The sequence below is a fragment of the Nerophis lumbriciformis genome, linkage group LG06 (genome assembly GCF_033978685.3).
Source record: "Nerophis lumbriciformis linkage group LG06, RoL_Nlum_v2.1, whole genome shotgun sequence".
Lineage (NCBI taxonomy): Eukaryota > Metazoa > Chordata > Actinopteri > Syngnathiformes > Syngnathidae > Nerophis > Nerophis lumbriciformis.
Genome location: NC_084553.2, coordinates 56,937,278 through 56,959,899, shown reverse-complemented (window position 1 = coordinate 56,959,899; position 22,622 = coordinate 56,937,278). Strand labels below are relative to the sequence as shown.

Here is a 22,622-nt window from a genome sequence, read left to right as displayed (position 1 = left end):
TACGGTATTGTAAAGCTGGGATTGGTTTGGAATTGCTCTATTTTCTTTTATTAGAATGATTAACTTTTGATATCATTAATTGTTCATTTTAGGCAATTATTCATTATTTATTGATAATTTTTTGTGATTTAAACATTTTAAATACTTTTTAAAAATAAGTTTTTTCGGCCAACACTGCGCATATAAGTCGTACGTCAGCCGCCAAGAGGTGCTCTTGTAACATGTTTTGAAAAGGTGTTATTATAATTAATACAACAAATAATATATTATGAGAATCGTGTTGAAACGAGAATCGATTCTGAATTGAACCGTCACCCCAAGGATCGGAATCGAATCGTGACGTGCCCAAAGATTCCCACCTCTAATGTTTCGTACTAAAACGAATTAATGGGGGAAAAAATTGTTCAATAATTATTTTATTTTTGTGCAAAATAACACATTTTACATTAATAAAACAAAATGTTAATCTACCTGACACAACGCTGACCTAAAATGGAACTCAGCACTATTGCAAACAGGACTAGCACTAACGCAGAGAAAATGTCCACGGTAAGTTGCAATTATATTCTGCTCAGTGACGGAGCAGGAAGGGGCTAGGAACAGGTTTTCAGTAAACTGTCATATCAATGGCCCTGTCATTCATTAATTGACACTTTAACCCTGTAACACCCCTTGTTGTAAAATTACAACATTACCTTTAACCATCCTAAAAAACAATCCGTTATATATATATATATTTTTTTTTTTTACCACATTTACATAGTCATTGGGTCCTATTGTTCAGTCTCACAAGGCTATTGGATCGTAAATGTGTTTATAAGTCACGCCTTCTGGCCATGAACTCACACAACCTCCCAAGGTTTCCTTCGAACAACATCTATTTGTTTCATTGGACTGGATTCATCAGATTCAAGTAAGTAAAATGTCTTTTATGTTTTTTTGGGTTGTTATTACAATGTCTAGAGCATGTCAATATGTAGTTATTGTGGAACAGATGTATCAAATTTCATTTAGAGCTTGTTATATAATTGTTGCAATTATACAACACTGGGTGAATGTGGTAGTAAAAATAGCTGGCTTGTTGCAGTGGGCTCAAACAGGTTGTATTCCCTCCACCACATCACTGCCTGAAGTATTTTCTCTATACATGGATAGTATACATTCTGCCCTCGTGTTGTGTTTAAATGCCTCCGACAACAACATCTAAAAGGTAAAAAAAAAAAAATTGTTTAGGTTTTTCTATATTTGGGTCTTACGGGGTTAATTAATTGCGTAACCTGCACCTCAATGGGGCAAATCTCCGAGTTTGAAGAATTTTAATTTGAATTGAACAGGATGTGGAATTGAAAGTACAGGAAGTGGAATTAAAGTCACTCTTTCAACAAAAGACTTTGCCTAAATAGTACAAAAATACTTTACAAACAGTAAAATGTACACAATTTACACAAATTCCCTTCATTTTGAATACTTGGAAAAAGTAAAGAATTCTAGGAAAATATTGTTCAATTTACTCTTTCAATATTTTCCATTATTAAAAACTTGTAACACACCAAATCAAAGTATCTGTTTTATAAAATATAATTGTATTCTTAATTATCAATTGGTAATATTTGCTGTAATTACAATATGTCCGTGAGGGTTCATAGTAATATTTTTATACTATATCAGAATATTTACTATTCCTATAAAATATATAATTATATTCTCCTTACTTCGATTCAAATTGACATTCTACACCAATTAGACATGAATGACTGAAATTTGGGGGACATTCTCAGTTCAGGCAGAGACAGATCTCAAGACAAGTGTGGACATAATTCTTTGCGTGACACCATTTTCAAAAACGAGTGCACCCCTCACTTTTCAACAAGCATTTGTATGACAGTTAATCCGTCGTGACAGGTTGGACCTTGTTTATCATTTCCTTATTTATTGTATTTATTGCCGTTTCAGCACTCCTTCCTCGTCAAATTCAATTAAATCATCAGTTTACCTGCACGTCGCCTCCTCTCTCTGCATTTTGGGGTCACGCCACAATGCAGTTTCAAGAGAAGACAATAAATAAATAAATTAAATGAATAAATAATTAATAATACAATTAAATACATAGTAATTCATTAAAGAGTAGTCTATGTACAGCTTGTATAACGGTGTCGATGAACTAGAAGACACAGCCATTATTCTCTAAATAATAAATTGTGTCTTGCCTATTGTCAAGCAGAGCATAGTAAGTATACACTACTACAGCTGCACACTGACTACTCTATAGTATTGTGTTTTGACAAGATATAATAAAAAGCCTGTTGAAATATGCACGGATGTACACACTTGTGTCAGACACTGTCAGCTTTCAATCATTGCAACAAAAAAAAAAGCTAGAAAAACACATAATTTGAATGCTCTCACTGGGCGCAGTGCGGGACATGAGGTAGAGGAGGAGGAAGAAGAAGAGGAAGAGGAGGTCTGAAGAGCAGGGCTGGAAGGAGTGGGAGTGGGAGAGGGAGACGGCGCCACCTTGGCCGGGGTCAAAGGACACTGCCTGGTGGTCTGAGAGGTCGCTGTAGACTGTGTAGAAGCAGAGAGAGAGAAAAGGGGAGAAAGAAATAGGAGAAACAATTCATGATAAAAAATATATATATCAAAATAAAAAAATAAAAAGGTATTTTCAGATATTCAAAGAAGTGAAGGAAAGAGGATGAACGTGAGCTTAAAAACAGAGCAGCAAGACAGGGTCAAAGGTCAGAAAGGCAAGCCAATAGCCTACTGGATTTATCAACAAACCTAACAAATGATAGCAAATTTCAGACAACTAACAGACACGACAATGTTGATCCACAGAATTATAAAACATCTAAAACTGTTGACAAATTTTAAAAAATAACAATAAATAATACAATAAAAAAATTATAATAATAGATTAGGGTTGTACGGTATACCGGTATTATAATAGTGCCGCGATACTAATGAATCATATTCAGTACTATACCGCCTCTAGTACCGGTCGCACCACCCACCGCCACCACCCCCCCTCCCGTCGTGTCATTGCTGGTTTACGAGCCGAGGAGCATGTTCGGCAGAGCACAATCACTGAGTACTTACAAACAGACACAGTGTGTAGACAGAAAAGGGAGAACGGACGCATTTTGGCTTAAAAACTAACGATAAAGGTGAAGTTATAACACTGAAACGCCCTCAGGAAGAGGTGCTTTAAGACATGGCTAGCTAGCTAGCGGCTAACGTCCAGCCGCAGTCGGCAGTGTTGTAGCTATTTCTAAATCACTAATCCTCGCCTCCATGGCAACAAATAAAGTAAGTTTCTTACAAATATCATCCCTGCAGGATGAGGAATAGCTAAACATGCTTCACTACACACCGTAGCTCACTGGCATCAAAATGTAAACAAACGCCATGGGTGGATCTATACCTAACATCCACTGTAATGATACCGAGTACAGGAGCGTAGCTAGTCGACACTACTATGATTATGTCGATATTTTTTGGCATCACAACATCTTCTTTCGTTTTTTTTAATATATATTATATTTATAAACTCAGGAAATATGCCCCTGGACACATGAGGACTTTGAATATGATCATATAACGACTTGGTATCAGATTGATGGTATCATCCAAAACTAATGTAAAGTATCCAAACAACAGAAACATTGGTGATTTTTACATTTTAACATAAGTGTAGATAGAACATGTTAAAAGAGAAAGTAAACAGATATTAACAGTAAATGAACAAGTATATTAATAATACATTTTCTACCACTTGTCCTTAATAATTCTGACAAAATAATAGAATGGAAAATGACACAATATGTTACTGCATCTGTGAGCAGACTAATTAGGAGCCTTTGTTTGCTTACTTACTACTAAATGACAAGTTGTCTTGTATGTTCACTATTTTATTTAAGGACAAACATGCAATAAGAAACATATGTTTAATGTACCGTAAAATGTTTTGTTAAAATACAACCAATAATGCAATATTTTGTGGTCCCCTTTAGTTAGAAAAGTATCGAAAAGTACCAAAATATTGGTATCGGGACAACACTATAATAGATCTATTATCTATTATTATCTATCTATCTATCTATTATCTATTATCTATCAACACTATATAGTGTCTGCTGCGTTCGACACCGTCGACCACGCCACCTTAATCACTCGTCTTGAGAACTGTGTGGGCATTAAGGGCGCCGCCCTCAACTGGTTCCGGTCGTACCTAACCGACAGGAGTTTTTGTGTAAAAGTAGACAGTTTTATGTCGTCCACAGCTCCTTTACCACATGGGGTCCCCCAGGGCTCAATCCTTGCCCCAATTTTATTTGCGCTTTACCTTCTCCCCCTTGGTTCTATTTTTAGGAAGTACAGTATTGCATTTCATTTTTATGCCGATGATTGCCAGATTTACTTTCCCATGGCACAAAATAACACGGTTCAACGTCTTATTGACTGCCTGCACGACATCAAAGTCTGGCTTTCAGCTAACTTCCTGAGCCTAAATGAAGATAAAACAGAAGTTATGTTGTTCGGTCCAAGTCGCTCTCCCTCCCCCAACGTTGACCTCGGCACTCTGACCCCGTATCTCAGCGACTCTGTCACAAACCTGGGGGTAAAGTTCGACTCAGATTTTAAATTCGAAAAACAAATCAGCAGCGTCGTTCAAAAAAGCTTTTATCAATTACGCCAAATAGCGAAAGTGAAACCGCTTCTATCAAGACATGATCTTGAGAAATTAATCCACGCTTTTATCTCGACTCGTCTTGATTATTGTAATGCCCTGTATGTAGGCATTAGCCAGGCCTCCCTCGCCCGCCTGCAGCTCGTGCAGAACTCTGCTGCTCGTCTGCTAACACAGACCCGCAGACGTGAGCACATCACCCCTATTTTAGCGTCCCTTCACTGGCTCCCTGTGCGTTACCGAATACATTTTAAACTCCTTTTATTAGTTTTTAAATGTCTAAACAACCTCGCGCCAACCTATCTCTCCGACCTCCTTCAGCCTTACTGCCCCACCCGATCCTTAAGATCAGCCGATCAGCTGCTGTTGACGGTCCCTGACACAAGGCTGAAGCTTAGAGGTGACAGAGCTTTCGCCGTTGCTGCTCCCAAGCTCTGGAACGACCTACCCCTGAGTGTTAGACAAGCCTCCTCTCTTCCTGTTTTTAAATCTCTCTTAAAAACATACTTTTATTCCATGGCTTTTAACACTGAGTGATATCCATCCTGCAATGGCGCCCCATAATACACCTGCTGTGATCCTGTTTTTATGTTTTTATTAATTCTATTTTAATTATTTATTTTTTATCGTGTTCTGTTTGTGTTGTGTTGTGTTTGCTCGGTACTCGTTTTATCTTTTAACCTGTTCATTGTACAGCACTTTGGCTACCCCTGTGGTAAATTTTAAATGTGCTCTATAAATAAAGTTGATTTGATTTGATTTGATTAGATACATAATTAAGCAAGATTCAGTGTATTATGCTCACGTTACACATTTTGCACAGCCACTTGTTGCTAGGTAGCCATCCGCACAGACAGAAGCACACGAGGGAAACATTTTGGAGACATATTTACCTATACTCATTCTTTTTGCAACTGAACCCTACTCTGTATTGTACACAAAACTAATGGGTGGGTGATATATGGTGAACACAAAATTCGGACACATCATGACGTGACTCTTTTCCTGAGCCGCTGCTCAAAAAAGGCTAAAAATGTGTCAAAACACGCACTTCTGTGTTGCCTGCGCTATTAGTCTTCTGGTGGGGCAGTTATTAAACCCCATACATTGTTCTTGAATTTTTGTCACATAGCTCAATATGCTGTACTAAGAACATGTTCTGTAAATTTAGGGTTTTTACCTCAATCAGCCTTATAACCCTTTAGGCTACCTTTTGTAATTAGGTCAAAATACAAGAAAAGAACGACCATGTGTGCTTATTGGAGGACATTTAGACTTTGCACAAGTAAACACGCTGCTTTTATCGGAACCTTATATTGGAACGTTTACATGCAAACTGGTATATTACGATACTTGTTTTTTGCTGATATCGGATTGATATCGCAATCGGATCAGGACAACAATATGTGTGAACTAGAAGAGGCAATTCCTGAAGGAATTTCGTGGGAATGCTCCAATGCTGAAGTTGAACTGAAATGCTGATGGAATGTAGTATGAATGTAAGAATAGTTTGATTGTGGGAATGGTTTGAATGTTGAAGAGTTTGAATTTCCGGGAAAACCGGAATTTGGTTTGTAACTTGGGAAAGTGTTTGTTTAAATGTCCAAGATGAGTGGAATGGGTTAATGTTTGAATGGTTTGAAAAGGTTGAAAAATGTGGGAATTGTGCAACTTGGAAAAATGTCCCATTCATTTCAACGGGAAATTCCTGGAAATTTGGGAATTTTGGGAAAAGTGGGACTTAAAAAAAATTATTAGGAGCATGAGTGAGCTGTATTGGTTGGTGTTGGAATTGTTTAAATCAGTCAAGAAATGTTGAAGTAGTAAATGGTATTAGGGAATTTCAGGGAAAACGGGAATTTTTTGGAAAATGGTAAAAAACTTGAATGGTCTGAATGAGTTGAAATGGTTGGTGATAGAATTTTTCAAATCGGTCGAGAAATGTTGAACATGTTGAATTGAGAAATGGTATTACGGAATTCCTGGAATTTCGGGAAAACTGGGAATTTTTCCAGTTCAAAAAACAACTTTGTTAATTTTTCTGATTAAGAGGAATGTTTTGACGGTGAAACGGTTGAAATGCGTTGAAAAATGTGGAAGGAGTAGTGGCCAGAAAAAAGGGCGGGAATAGAGCTTTGAAAAACCAGGAATTCTGGAAAATCCTGGGATTTGTTTTTATTTTGAAAAAGGGTAGTTTGAATTTCCAGAATGGTGAAATGTGTTGAAAGTGGAATGGTTCGAATCGGTTGAAAAATGTGGAAATGGTGGAAGTTTGAATTCATTTTGAAAGGGAAGAATGTCCCGGAAAACCTGGAATTCTGGGAAATCTGAGAATTTTTGGAATTTGTCAAGGGAAAGCCCGCGATTCCCAAATAGGCTGAACAGTTTGAAGTTGGAACGGTTTGAATCGGGTGAAAAATGTGGAAGGTAGAGCGCGCCGAAATCTGGAGAAGAAGAAGAAGAAGTTGAATAATAAACAGATACATTTTGGTGTAGAATGCTTTGGAGCATTCACACCAAAAAAATGATACAATGTTGAGGACACTAAATTGGCCCTAGTGTGTGAATGTGAGTGTGAATGATGTCTGTCTATCTGTGTTGGCCCTGTGATGAGGTGGCGACTTGTCCAGGGCGTACCCCGCCTTCCGCCCGAATGCAGCTGAGATAGGCTCCAACACCCCCCGCCACCCCAAAAGGGACAAGCGGTACAAAATGGATGGATGGAGGATATTACATCTATGCCAGTGTGTCTTCCAAACATAAAAACAACCTACAGAGGTCGCCACAAACGTATTGCTTGTACACAAACTGAGATTGTGGAGGAATGTAAGAATAGTTTGAATGTGGGAATGGTTTGAATGTTGAAGAGTTTGAATTTCCGGGAAAACCGGAATTTGGTTTGGAACTGGGGGAAGTGTTAGTTTAAATGTCCAGGATGAGTGGAATGGGTTAATGTTTGAGTGGTTTGAAAAATGTGGGAATTGTGCAACTTGGAAAAAATGTCCCATTAATTTCAATGGGAAATTCCTGGAAATTTGGGAGTTTTGGGAAAAGTGGGATTTTTTAAAAATGATTAGAAGCAAGAATGTCCTGAATGAGCTGTATTGGTTGACGTTGGAATTGTTTAAATCGGTCAAGAAATGTTGAAGTGGTAAATGGTATTAGGGAACTTCGGGAAAACCGAGAATTTTTTGGAAAATGGTAAAAAAAACTTGAATGGTCTTAATGAGTTGAAATGGTCGGTGATGGAATTTTTCAAATCGGTCGAGAAATGTTGAAGTAGTAACATGTTGAATTGAGAAATGGTATTCCTGGAATTTCGGGAAAACTGGGAATTTTTCCAGTTCAAAAAACAACTTTGTTAATTTTTCTGATTAGGATTAATGTTTTGACGGTGAAACAGTTGAAATGCGTTGAAAAATGTGGAAGGAGTAGTGGCCAGAAAAAAGGGTGGAAATAGGGCTTTAGAAAACCAGGAATTCTGGAAAATATTTTTTTTTATTTTGAAAAATGGTAGTTGGAATTTCCAGAATAGTGAAATGTGTTGAACGTGAAATGGTTTGAATCGGTTGAAAAATGTGGAAATGGTGGAAGTTTGAATTCATTTTGAATGGGAAAAATGTCCCGGAAAACCTGGAATTCTGGGAAATCTGAGAATTTTTGGAATTTGTCATGGGAAAGCCCGCAATTCCAAAATAGGCCTAACGGTTTGACGTTGGAACGTTTTGAATCGTGTGAAAAATGTGGAAGGTAGAGCGTGCCGAAATCTGGAGAAGAAGAAGAAGAAGTTGAATAATAAACAGATACATTTTGGTGTAGAATGCTTTGGAGCATTCACACAAAAAAATGATACAATGTTGAGGACACTAAATGGTCCCTAGTGTGTGAATGTGAGTGTGAATGTTGTCTGTCTATATGTGTTGGCCCTGTGATGAGGTGGCGACTTGTCCAGGGTGTACCCCGCCTTCCGCCCGAATGCAGCTGAGATAGGCTCCGGCACCCCCCGCCACCCCAAATGGGACAAGCGGTAGAAAATGGATGGATGGAGGATATTACATCTATGCCAGTGTGTCTTCCAAACATAAAAACAACCTACAGAGGGCGCCACAAACGTATTGCTTGTACACAAACTGAGATTGTGGAGGAATGTAAGAATAGTTTGAATGTGGGAATGGTTTGAATGTTGAAGAGTTTGAATTTCCGGGAAAACCGGAATTTGGTTTGGAACTGGGGGAAGTGTTAGTTTAAATGTCCAGGATGAGTGGAATGGGTTAATGTTTGAGTGGTTTGAAAAATGTGGGAATTGTGCAACTTGGAAAAAATGTCCCATTAATTTCAATGGGAAATTCCTGGAAATTTGGGAGTTTTGGGAAAAGTGGGATTTTTTAAAAATGATTAGAAGCAAGAATGTCCTGAATGAGCTGTATTGGTTGACGTTGGAATTGTTTAAATCGGTCAAGAAATGTTGAAGTGGTAAATGATATTAGGGAACTTCGGGAAAACCGAGAATTTTTTGGAAAATGGTAAAAAAAAACCTGAATGGTCTGAATGAGTTGAAATGGTCGGTGATGGAATTTTTCAAATCGGTCGAGAAATGTTGAAGTAGTAACATGTTGAATTGAGAAATGGTATTCCTGGAATTTCGGGAAAACTGGTAATTTTTCCAGTTCAAAAAACAACTTTGTTAATTTTTCTGATTAGGATTAATGTTTTGACGGTGAAACAGTTGAAATGCGTTGAAAAATGTGGAAGGAGTAGTGGCCAGAAAAAAGGGTGGAAATAGGGCTTTAGAAAACCAGGAATTCTGGAAAATATTTTTTTTTTATTTTGAAAAATGGTAGTTGGAATTTCCAGAATGGTGAAATGTGTTGAACGTGAAATGGTTTGAATCGGTTGAAAAATGTGGAAATGGTGGAAGTTTGAAAAATGGCCCATTCATTTTGAATGGGAAAAATGTCCCGGAAAACCTGGAATTCTGGGAAATCTGAGAATTTTTGGAATTTGTCAAGTGAAAGCCCGCGCTTCCAAAATAGGCTAAACGGTTTGAAGTTGGAACGGTTTGAATCGGGTGAAAAATGTGGAAGGTAGAGCACGCCGAAATCTGGAGAAGAAGAAGAAGAAGTTGAATAATAAACAGATACATTTTGGTGTGAATGCTTTGGAGCATTCACACCAAAAAAATGATACAATGTTGAGGACACTAAATGGTCCCTAGTGTGTGAATGTGAGTGTGAATGTTGTCTGTCTATATGTGTTGGCCCTGTGATGAGGTGGCGACTTGTCCAGGGTGTACCCCACCTTCCGCCCGAATGCAGCTGAGATAGGCTTCGGCACCCCCCGTGACCCCAAAAGGGACAAGCGGTAGAAAATGGATGGATGGAGGATATTACATCTATGCCAGTGTGTCTTCCAAACATAAAAACAACCTACAGAGGGTGCCACAAACGTATTGCTTGTACACAAACTGAGATTGTGGAGGAATGTAAGAATAGTTTGAATGTGGGAATGGTTTGAATGTTGAAGAGTTTGAATTTCCGGGAAAACCGGAATTTGGTTTGGAACTGGGGGAAGTGTTAGTTTAAATATCCAGGATGAGTGGAATGGGTTAATGTTTGAATGGTTTGAAAAATGTGGGAATTGTGCAACTTGGAAAAAATGTCCCATTAATTTCAATGGGAAATTCCTGGAAATTTGGGAGTTTTGGGAAAAGTGGGATTTTTAAAAAATGATTAGAAGCAAGAATGTCCTGAATGAGCTGTATTGGTTGACGTTGGAATTGTTTAAATCGGTCAAGAAATGTTGAAGTGGTAAATGATATTAGGGAACTTCGGGAAAACCAGGAATTTTTTGGAAAATGGTAAAAAAAAACTTGAATGGTCTTAATGAGTTGAAATGGTCGGTGATGGAATTTTTCAAATCGGTCGAGAAATGTTGAAGTAGTAACATGTTGAATTGAGAAATGGTATTCCTGGAATTTCGGGAAAACTGGGAATTTTTCCAGTTCAAAAAACAACTTTGTTAATTTTTCTGATTAGGATTAATGTTTTGACGGTGAAACAGTTGAAATGCGTTGAAAAATGTGGAAGGAGTAGTGGCCAGAAAAAAGGGTGGAAATAGGGCTTTAGAAAACCAGGAATTCTGGAAAATATTTTTTTTTATTTTGAAAAATGGTAGTTGGAATTTCCAGAATAGTGAAATGTGTTGAACGTGAAATGGTTTGAATCGGTTGAAAAATGTGGAAATGGTGGAAGTTTGAATTCATTTTGAATGGGAAAAATGTCCCGGAAAACCTGGAATTCTGGGAAATCTGAGAATTTTTGGAATTTGTCATGGGAAAGCCCGCAATTCCAAAATAGGCCTAACGGTTTGACGTTGGAACGTTTTGAATCGTGTGAAAAATGTGGAAGGTAGAGCGTGCCGAAATCTGGAGAAGAAGAAGAAGAAGTTGAATAATAAACAGATACATTTTGGTGTAGAATGCTTTGGAGCATTCACACAAAAAAATGTTACAATGTTGAGGACACTAAATGGTCCCTAGTGTGTGAATGTGAGTGTGAATGTTGTCTGTCTATATGTGTTGGCCCTGTGATGAGGTGGCGACTTGTCCAGGGTGTACCCCACCTTCCGCCCGAATGCAGCTGAGATAGGCTTCGGCACCCCCCGTGACCCCAAAAGGGACAAGCGGTAGAAAATGGATGGATGGAGGATATTACATCTATGCCAGTGTGTCTTCCAAACATAAAAACAACCTACAGAGGGCGCCACAAACGTATTGCTTGTACACAAACTGAGATTGTGGAGGAAAAGGAGGGGAGTTTTTTTTCCTTGCATTAAAAAAGTTTTGCAGGATCCAAAATGTACTGAAGTGCTCGGGGAAGTTGGCGTATGAGAGATGAGGAGGTTGGGAGTGGGGTGTGGGGGTTGATGTGTGTGAGTGGAGCCACAGGGTGCGCCCCACCGCCAGCTACGCCACACTGTCGCCATACCCCGCTACTTCTCCTCATACGCCGGCTTGTTTAGTTTTTTTCCTCTTCTTTTTTAAATAATCAAGCAGTTGGGATGATGAATGATTGAAGAGGTATGGAAGGAAGGAAGCTCAGGATGCCTTCTTCCCCCCCAGGGCTCGGCGGTAAAGACTGACAGGCCCGACAGTGCAGGTTGAGCTCTGGGAATAAACACCATTCCCTTTCATTCCCTCACCCGGCTCCTGTTTTTTCCTGACGAGGGGGTGACAACATGGCGACCTGCTAATTTGTCAGCGGTGTTGCTTTGGGAGGAGCTTCCTGTCGTCAGGATGGGCAAAGGTGTCAGCCAAGGGGCCCGCTGTGTTTTTTTTTTTTCATACAAACATAATTAAAATGACTGTGTTAGTATGAAATAGTGTGTATAAGTGACATATTTTCCAATATAACCGGTTCATACTCTGTGTACCTAACATTGTGGCCGGTGAATGTAAAGTTTGGATATATTGGCACCATTGGCCCTAGTGTGTGGATGTGAGTGTGAATGTTGTCTGTCTATCTGTGTTGGCCCTGCGATGAGGTGGCGACTTGTCCAGGGTGTACCCCGACTTCCGCCCGATTGTTGCTGAGATAGGCTCCAGCGCCCCCCGCGACCCCAAAGGGAATAAGCGGTAGAAAAATGGATGGATGGATGGATATATTACAAAGCTCTATTTTGCAAACGCTGTGCAATGCTGCCCTCTAGCGGACATTGGCTGTCCGTGCAGCAATTTCTAAGAGTAAATGATAAATGGGTTATACTTGTATAGCGCTTTTCTACCTTCAAGGTACTCAAAGCACTTTGACACTATTTCCACATTCACCACAGGGGTCGGCAACCTTTACCAGTCAAAGAGCCATTTTGACCAGTTTCACAAATTACAGAAAACAAAGGGAGCCGCAAAAATGTTTTGAAACTTTAAATGAAATAACACTGCATACAAAGTTTTTTTTTTTACTTTGTGCTATGTATAACCAGGGGTCTCAGACACGCTGTCCACACCTTTATATGGTGTTTGAAAGCTGGTGCGGCACGCGGGTTTTTGTTTAATGGCGCTTGTCAGCGTCATGCGTGCCGTGACGGTACAGCATATAGCGCCCACTACAGTCAGCGTGCCTGATCAGCCACACGTTGTATGGGGCTTCCGCTTTGCTCACCTAGGAAACAGCACAGCTCACAGTGACGGTATAAAAAAAAAAAAAACTTTAACACTCTTACTAATAATGCACCACACTGTGAACCCACACCAAACAAGAATGACAAACACATTTCGGGAGAACATCTCCACCGTAACACAACAGGACAAATACCCAGAATCCCATGCAGCCCTAACTCTTCCGGGATACATTATACACCCCCCGCTACCAAACCCTGCCCACCTCAACCGACGCACAGGGGGGGGGGTTGATGTGGGAGGGAGCAGGGTTGGGGTGGGGGCGGGGTTTGGTGGTAGCAGGGGTGTATAATGTAGCCCGGAAGAGTCAGGGCTGCATGGGATTCTGGGTGTTTGTTCTGTTGTGTTTATGTTGTGTTAAGGTGCAGATGTTCCCTCGAAATGTGTTTGTCATTCTTGTTTGGTTTTGGTTCAAAGTGTGGCGCATTATTAGTAAGAGTGTTAAAGTTGTTTTATATGACCACCGTCAGTGTAACCTGTGTGGCTGTTGACCAAGTATGCCTTGCTGTCACGTACGTGTGCAAGCACAAGATGTATATTGTTTAACAAGTGTTGGACTGGCACTCTGTTAATACAGATTGTAGAGGGCGCCAAATGTTGTACCATCATGGCACGCCCTTATTATAGCCGTAAGGGTGAAAATCGGTGAATATTAATCCCGTAGGTTTTCTGCGAGAGGCACTGAAATCTGGAAGTCTCACGGGAAAATTGGGGGGGTTCAGCAAGTAAGCTGCTTAGCCGCATCAGAGTGATCAAAGAGCCGCATGCGGCTCCGGAGCCGCGGGTTGCCGACCCCTGACCTATTCACACACACATTCACACACTGATGGCGGGAGCTGCCATGCAAGGCCCTAACCACGACCCATCAGGAGCAAGGGTGAAGTGTCTTGCTCAAGGAAACAACGGATGTGACGTGGTTGGTAGAAGGTGGGGATCGAACCAGGTACCCTGGTTAAGGGGTGCAATTACACCAAAACAATTATTTTTTTTTTCTTTCAAAACGCAAGAATGACATTCCTTCGGTTTTCATTACAAAAGCATAGTACAGTAATATTCCAGGATTACAGTCTGTTAAAAAAAATTGCAGTATAATGGGAGTCAATGGGGCCGAAAGAGGTCATAGGAGAAAGTGTGTATACTTTGTTTATATCCTATTCTAACAGTGTTGCAATCAAAAACACAATGTAATTTTTTTTTTTTTTTTTAAACTTGTGGGGGAACTCCCTGGCGAAAATATAGACCGCTAACCACAATTATATTGCATGAGAAACACATGTAATAGCCAGTTTTTGGCCCCAGGGGTGCACAAGGATCTTAAATAAACATATCTCAGGTACGCTTTCTTTCTATTTCTGTATTTATAGCTTTTTTAAAGGGGAACATTACCACAATTTCAGAAGGGTTAAAACCATTAAAAATCAGTTCCCAGTGGCTTATTTTATTTTTCGAAGTTTTTTTCAAAATTTTACCCATCACGCAACATCCCTAAAAAAAGCTTCAAAGTGCCTGATTTTAACCATCGTTATATACACCCGTCCATTTTCCTGTGACGTCGATACAAACAAACATGGCGGATAGAACAGCAAGTTTATAGCGACATTAGCTCGGATTCAGACTCGGATTTCAGCGGCTTAAGCGATTCAACAGATTACGAATGTATTGAAACGGATGGCTGTAGTGTGGAGGCAGGTAGCCAAAACGAAATTGAAGAAGAAACTGAAGCTATTGAGCCATATCGGTTTGAACCGTATGCAAGCGAAACCGACGAAAACGACAAGACAGCCAGCGACACGGGAGAAAGCGAGAACGAATTTGGCGATCGCCTTCTAACCAACGATTGGTATGTGTTTGTTTGGCATTAAAGGAAACTAACAACTATGAACTAGGTTTACAGCATATGAAATACATTTGGCAACAACATGCACTTTGAGAGTGCAGACAGCCCAGTTTTCATCAATTAATATATTCTGTAGACATACCCTCATCCGCTCTCTTCCTGAAAGCTGATCTGTCCAGTCCAGTTGGAAATGCATCTGCTTTGAGTGTCGCAGGATATCCACAGATTCTTGCCATCTCTGTCGTAGCATAGCTTTCGTCGGTAAAGTGTGCGGAACAAACGTCCAATTTCTTGCCACTTTTGCATCTTTGGGCCACTGGTGCAACTTGAATCCGTCCCTGTTGGTGTTGTTACACCCTCCGACAACACACCGACGAGGCATGATGTCTCCAAGGTAAGGAAAACAGTCGAAAAAACGGAAAATAACAGAGCTGATTTGACTTGGTGTTTGTTATGTGTTTGAGAAAATGGCGGATTGCTTCCCGATGCTCCAGGAGCGAATAATAGAAAGGCGTTTAATTCGCCAAAATTCACCCATTTAGAGTTCGGAAATCGGTAAAAAAAATATATGGTCTTTTTTCTGCAACATCAAGGTATATATTGATGCTTACATAGGTCTGGTGATAATGTTCCCCTTTAACATGTCCTAATGCTGCTAGAAATTAAAGTGTACTTCTAAACCAAAGATTCTTTGTAAATTGTGTGCAATGACAATAAAAACATCTGATCTAATCTAAATGAAACAAGGTAACAGTAATTCATTAATCATAAAATATTTTTGATATGCTCATAATTCTGACTCGTTTGTTCCGCATTATTTCTTTAAAAGGGGCAAGCTCCTGCTTATTTCAGAGACGTTACACAAAATGAGGAGAATGGAGGAATTGTGACCATGTTATAGGTCTTCAGCTTCCCAAAAACAAAACAATAATTTTTCCCGTTGCCTCCTTGATTCAGTTTTGATACACAATTCTTTCATCGGAAAACATAGTTTCTGGCTGAAAAAAAAAGTTATATATTATCGTACGCATACAAATGAATGCTGGGATAACCAACCCGATCATACTTCAACGTCACAGAACATGTGTACATTTGAAACATACCGTATTTTCCGGACTATAAGTCGCACTTAAAATCCTTTTTTTTTTCTCAAAACTCGACAGTGCGCCTTATAACCCGGTGCGCCTAATGTACGGAATAATTGTGGTTTTGCTTACCGACCTCAAAGCTATTTTATTTGGTACATGGTGAAATGATAAGTGTGACCAGTGGATGGCAGTCAAACATAAGAGATACATGTAGACTGCAATATAATGGCAGTCACACACAATAGATATGTGTAGACTGCAATATGACTCAAGTAAACAACACCAATATTTTTTATGTTCCGTTATAAATATAGAACATCACACACGGCGCTCAAAAATCTATCAAAATGTTTTAGTACGACTTTGGTAAGCTATGAAGCCGCACCGCTTGATGGATTGTACTGCGCTTCAACATACGAGTATTATTATGGTGTGTGTATAAGTTAAGACATATTATCTGGTGTTTTGTTTCGCAATATTATGCAAAAGCAACTTTTCTTACCTTCTGGTACCTGCTGATCGGTATTTGGGATCTGCATAAATCCTGAAAAATTGCACGCCCCCGCCTTTGTCTTCTCGTTATGGGACATTGATCCTCCGCTGTTGTCGTTTCTAATATAAAGTAGTGTAAATTTCTTACTTATATCTGCCATGAAAGCACTAAAACATACCGGTGTAGTGAGTTTACATTAATCACCCAAGGAACTTTAGTTATTAGAGAGTTCAGGTCGGACAGTTTTTCACGCGACACATTTCAGGCGGATGAGGAGATGCTGCTCCGTTATTGATTTAAGTGAAGTCTGAATGTCATTAAAACAGTTAGCTCCATCTTTTGGCACTTCTTCCACTCCCGTCCTTGCACGCTACACCGCTACAACAAAGATGACGGGGAGAAAACGCTGCCGAAGGTGAGCCACGTAAATAAGACCGCCCACAAAACGACGCATCCTGAAGCAACTGTCATAAAGCGGCTTGAAGATGGTCTGTAAAACATAATCTATGCAACATTTTGACCAAATAACTACCATTACATGTTATGTAGACCACAAGGAAATGTTTTCAATTTAGAAAAAATAATAATAATATGACTCCTTTAATGCGCCCTATAATCTGGTGCATTTTATATATGAAAAAAGATCGAAAATAGACCATTCATCGTCAGTGCACTTTATAATCCAGTGCGCCCTATGGTCCGGAAAATACGGGAAACAAAAGAGTGGAAAGTTACTTGCTTTCGCCTCATTCAGAAATGTAAATATGTGTCTTCTACGGCAATAAACTAGTTTTGTTCAAATGAGAACTTTAAAGACATCCGCTCTCGCTCTGAATGGCACCCTGTAACATAACACAAATGTTATAACACTATAAAAAACATTTACCGTATTTTTCGGACTATAAGTCGCAGTTTTTTTCATAGTTTGGCCGGGCTCCAGTGTGACTTATATATGTTTTTTTCCTTCTTTATTATGCATTTTCGGAAGGTGCGACTTATACTACGGTGCGACTTATACTCCGAAAAATACGGTACAAGTAAATTTACGGTTTGTGTGATGAGATTCCTTAGATATTTTCAGAAGTTATTGTCTCCAATTGTGTTCTCATGCTAAGCAATCATTTGCAAATATTACTTTAACCAAAAAGGACATGTGTCATTAAGACAAGAGAATTATGGGCAAGTGTATTGGCTAATTCTCTTTTCTTCTTTCCGTTTAATGAGTGATGTATCCACAGGTGATAATAAGCAAAATCCCATGCATGATTCAGTAGATCAATTACTGGAAGAGCCTATAAAGTCATTAGAGCAGCCTCAGCAACATTAATTCACCTTTTAATTACGGTCTATGCATACAATAATATTAATGAGCTTTAATTTGTTAGTCACGGCCCAATTAGAGTGAAGAAGAGAGTTGTCCCCATAATAATGAAACTAATTCGCCTGATTTCCCTTGACAAAAGGTCTCCAGATTAACCCAGACCGCTTTCCGGAGATCCAGTAGAGGTAGAAAGATGATGATGAAGAAATAATGAGGAAATAGAAATAATCTGATCCATACTTCAGAAGTGATCTTCAGTTTTTAACAAGCTATGGCAAAAACATTAGTCAATGATCCTCTGTATGACAAAAATGATCAGCTGTTTTTAGGAAGCTATGGCTAAAATGCTAGTGAAAGATCTTCTTTATGAGTGTGTTGCTCTTTTTAGGAAGCTATGGCAAAAACACTAGTCAAAGATCCTGTATATGACAAGACTGATCTGCTTTTTTTGAGAAACCTACTGTACTGTGAATACGCTAGTTAAATACCCTCTAATGACTGGAAAAATATGCTGCTTTTAAGAAGCTATGGCAAAAACGCTAGTCAAAGATCCTCCATTTGACAAGAAGTGAAGTGAAGTGTGAAGTGAATTATATTTATATAGCGCTTTTTCTCTAGTGACTCAAAGCGCTTTACATAGTGAAACCCAATATCTAAGTTACATTTAAACCAAGGACACAACGGCAGTGACGAGGATGGCGGAAGCGGGGATCGAACCTGGAACCCTCAAGTTGCTGGCACGGCCGCTCTACCAACCGAGCTATACCGCCCAAGAGTGATCAGTTATTTTTGAGGACATACTGCAAAAACGCTAGTCAAATATCCTCTAATGACAGGAAAAATATGCTGCTTTTAAGAAGCTACGGCAAAAACGCTAGTCCAAGATCCTCCATATGTCAAGAGTGATCAGTTATTTTTGAGGACATACAGCAAAAACCCTAGTCAATTATCTATCAGCAGATGATGTGTCGTGATCGTTGTCACAACTTGTTTATAAAGTATTTAGTTTGTTTACTGGGATGATCACTCGTCCTTTATTTAACTGCAAACTGTATCCGTGTTCAAATGACATCAATACTAGTTAAAATGTTTTGTCATCTCATAGAATTGACCGCAGGCGTTGAAGATTGTGTATTCGATGTGCAAGGTGTCACTCCTCTTTATTTGTGTTGGCCAAACTGTTGTACAGATAGGAGGCGTTGGAGAAGAACAAAGCTTTTTTATTTGACTTCATCTTCATTAGCCAAAGTGCTTTGTGTTTTATTTTAATATCAAGGTTTTTTTTACATTATTTGTTTTTTTTACATTACTTGTGTTTTTTCATGTCACAAAGGTATTACTTCAGAAACCATTCATTTGACAAAGCACGTTGTTAATGTCTTACTATACAACATATTTCTGCTCAAACTCTTAATGGATCGGTCCCGATACAGCATCTACATGTACATATAAATGTACATAACTAAAATAAATAATGAAACAAACTTCCTCTATCAAAATTCAAAAATAGAGATAAATACATGGCAAAAAGCTGACAAGTTGATATTATTAAAGAATTAAAAAAAAAACAATATTTGTCTTTAAATATATGGATAACGTATCATCTAATGACAGGAATGATCTGCTGTTTTTAAGAAGCTATGGCTAAAATGCTAGTGAAAGATATTCTATATGACAAGAGTGTTTTACTGTTTTAAGAAGCTGTGGCCAAAACACTAGTCAAAGATCCTGTACATGACGAGACTGATCTGCTATTTTTGAGGACTTACTGCGAAAACACTGGTCAAATTTGCCGTAATGCCCTAAAAAATTGACCAACATCGGCGGCACAAACATGCCGTGACCGCCCTTGACTTTTGACTTGTTAATGGACGAGAGATGTAACAGTAAACGGTACAATGATAATTCTCGATAAAATTCCAGATGGTTAGTAACACCGTCTAATTTTTTAATTACCGAAAAACCGTCATTTATTAATGCATTTTAGGCAACACGAAGTCAGGTGCATGCACACTAGCGTCGTTTGGCTTGACAATCATGGCGGACTAACGACACAGACTTTGCTCCGGAGATTTCCCCTCGGCGTAAATGGAGCCAAACGCTTGGTTTAACGTCATTCTCCTTCGCTTCCCGCCGTGCAGCAGTTAAGCGCGCACTGCTGTGTTTGGATGGAGACAGGTGTGGACAATATTGGAGACACTTGTCCCCACACTAAAAGTATACAGCGAAGGAGAAAACTATTTGATGTTGCTTTTCTTTTCTCAATACAGCGTTCATCAGCTGCTGTGGCTGAGAGTTAATGAGGTGAGGAAACATGCAGCAGGTGATGTGTCGTGAACGTTGTCACAACTTGTTAAAGTCTTTAGTTTGTTTACTTTAAGTCTTTAGTTTGTTTAAAATACAGTGTTTTATTTCCCTATATTCAAACACAGTGTTACTGTTTAAACTGTGTGTAATGTTACAGTGGCCAAAAATATATCTGTAGAATAAAACATCTGCCTTGATTTTAATTAATACTTACTACTCTACTGCATTTTAATGTTGGCCATTATGGTGGTACTTGGACAGCCGAGCTTTTTCTGAGGTTGTACTTGGTAAAAAAAAGTTTGAGAACCACTGACCTGGTTTATTAATACTATTTAGCAAGGGGCTTGCAGTGAAACTTTGCGCCATTCACACTTAACAAAACACATCCACTATGTGCGTAAGTTTTTGAAATAAAACTGCTCTTATGTACATACAGTATATGGAGAATATGAAAAGTAGATACATCAATAAACAGGCTTTTTACAGTGCATTTTAAGTTCATAAAGTGGTCACTTTGTTTTAACAATTGGTTTTCCTTTGTGATAGACCCTATGTGTCAGAGTCAAATTAGAACCGGCCCGCAGGCCACAGTCGCCTGCTGCTGTTTTGTACGCACCAATACTCCATCGGTGTTGGCGCTAGGAATTTTCAAATTGGGGTCCCAGGGACCCCATCAAGTCATAAAAATGGGGTGCTACAGTAAATTTTTGGGGTCCCGCTTTTTTGTAACCGTTTTGAAAACAAATGATAAATGTATGCATTCTCCTGTTATATCTCACATTCTATATTGTGTTTTGGAAAAAGGTTGTCATAAACGTTACTTGATTAATTAAAAACATAATACAAAAGAAAACACATTTTAATGCATATGTAAATGTATTCGGTTATAAACATTAATTCACTTTCTTCTTTCCTTCATGGATCTAAACTTTACCGCTGCCGGTATTTTTTTTTATGTTTTCATTGTAATATTTTCAGAATGTGTTTGTTCTATTTCTGGCCAAAGTAAGACAAAGAAAAAAATCTGAAGTTGTCTTTATTTTTTAGTTTTAATGCCATGATTTTAATAGTCAGGCTCACATGTGCACAGATTTTCCTCTATGCGGCCCCTGAGCTAAAATGAGTTTAACACCCCTGTGGTAGACTATCTTCGTAATTCTGTCATAACCTTTTACAAAAACCATATTGGAATGGTTAACAAAGGTGAGAAAAGTGCATGTATGCAACATTTTTGCTCTGCTTTCACTTAACTTACTGCTACGAACACGCTTGTTTGCCCCCCGAGCGCTTGAGGCCGAGTAAACAGCAACCAAGCGTGATGCCGCATGCAACTCAGAAATGGGAAATATTGATGGCAAATTCATACAAATTATTATTTCAGGATAAGATTGTATCGAAAACTGAACTTCCATCGTATTTTTTCTAAGTTGATATTGAAAGCAATAAAAAAAACAGGACAATTTCTTCCACGGTAAAATACAAAGGTGGTAGTTATCATGAAGAGTCACAATACCTGTGGCGTCGTGACCCTGAAGGTTGCGCCCGTGGTGGGAGTGGCAGGTCGCGGCGAGATGCTATTCTGGGTCTGACCCTGGGCCTGGGCCTGGGCCTGAGCCTGAGCCTGGGCTTGAGCTTGAGCCAAGGCCTGCTGAGGGATCAACACCAGCTGGCCTAACTCGGTCCGGACCAACACCATGCCTGAGGAAGCATGGGGACATTAGTTCTAAAGACACAGCGGGATGAGAAACAGCAGCACATACCAAATAAGGGGGAAAAAACTACGTTAATGAGCTTTTTCAAGCAAGCTACTGAAAAAAAAAATCCCAGACCAATGGGTACAAAATAGTTTAGTTCAACAATATGACAGCAGGTACTTGAATATGATTTGAAAGTAAAAATGTAATCAAAATGTGCCCATAACTTTTTGAGCTATCAATAGTGTAATGAAAGCAACGGAGTGAAGCTTTCTGTCAGTCAGCCGGTGTCTTTGTCTCTGTGGGTGGAGGCGTGGACTCTATCATATACAGCGCATATAAAGGTATCGTAGTAGAAATTATCCGCCCCAAAACCCCCCAAATCCTTCTTCCATGTTATACCTTTTCTAAAAGTTTAATAAAAATCTGCTCATAACTTTTTGAGCAATCTATAAGTGGAATGAAAGAAACTGTCTCCACAAAGTCGCTAGCAGACACAAGCAAGGAAGAGTAAGGGAAAGGTAACATCGGAGAAATGATCCGTTTAGCCGCAAATATCTAATACAGATCTAAGCAAAATAATGCCCGCTGGACATTTCCAATTAATTTTAATTAATTTTAAACATCGTAACTGGAGCCATCAATATAATATGCAGTGCTGTTTTTAAACTATTGTAAGTCTTGAACTATAGAAAGTATTTCAATAGTTGGTTTTAATTACGGAAAGCAGCTCAGGCAAGGCACCAAGCAGAGAAGTTGGTTAAAGAGCGGCCAGCCCGAGATATGCGAGTCAGGGACAGACGCTAAAGCAGATTTTTACAAACAAGTTCTGCAGAAAAGTGATATTAAATCAGAGTGCGGGTGGGTTTTTTTACCCTTTCTGTTCATATTTCACTGTGTTTGTTGCATCTTGTTGCGTTTTGCTTGATTGTAAAAGATGTCGATTAAGGAGGTGGCCTGAGAAGTAAAAGAGGAGCGACGTTCAAATGTTAATATTCAGTGTTTTCTCGTTCATA

General features: G+C 39.1%; 1 protein-coding gene across 1 annotated transcript in view; it reads right to left on the bottom strand.

The window, feature by feature from the left end:
* The window catches only part of LOC133608919 (transcription initiation factor TFIID subunit 4-like), a 328,756-nt gene that overhangs the window by 285,420 nt on the left and 20,714 nt on the right, over positions 1-22,622 (bottom strand). Inside the window, exons 2-3 of the mRNA XM_061964571.2 lie at positions 21,426-21,610; positions 2,407-2,565 (exon numbers count right to left, since the gene is read on the bottom strand). Of these exons, the coding sequence (XP_061820555.2) occupies positions 2,407-2,565; positions 21,426-21,610 (344 nt within the window). The remainder of the gene's footprint in view (positions 1-2,406; positions 2,566-21,425; positions 21,611-22,622) is intronic.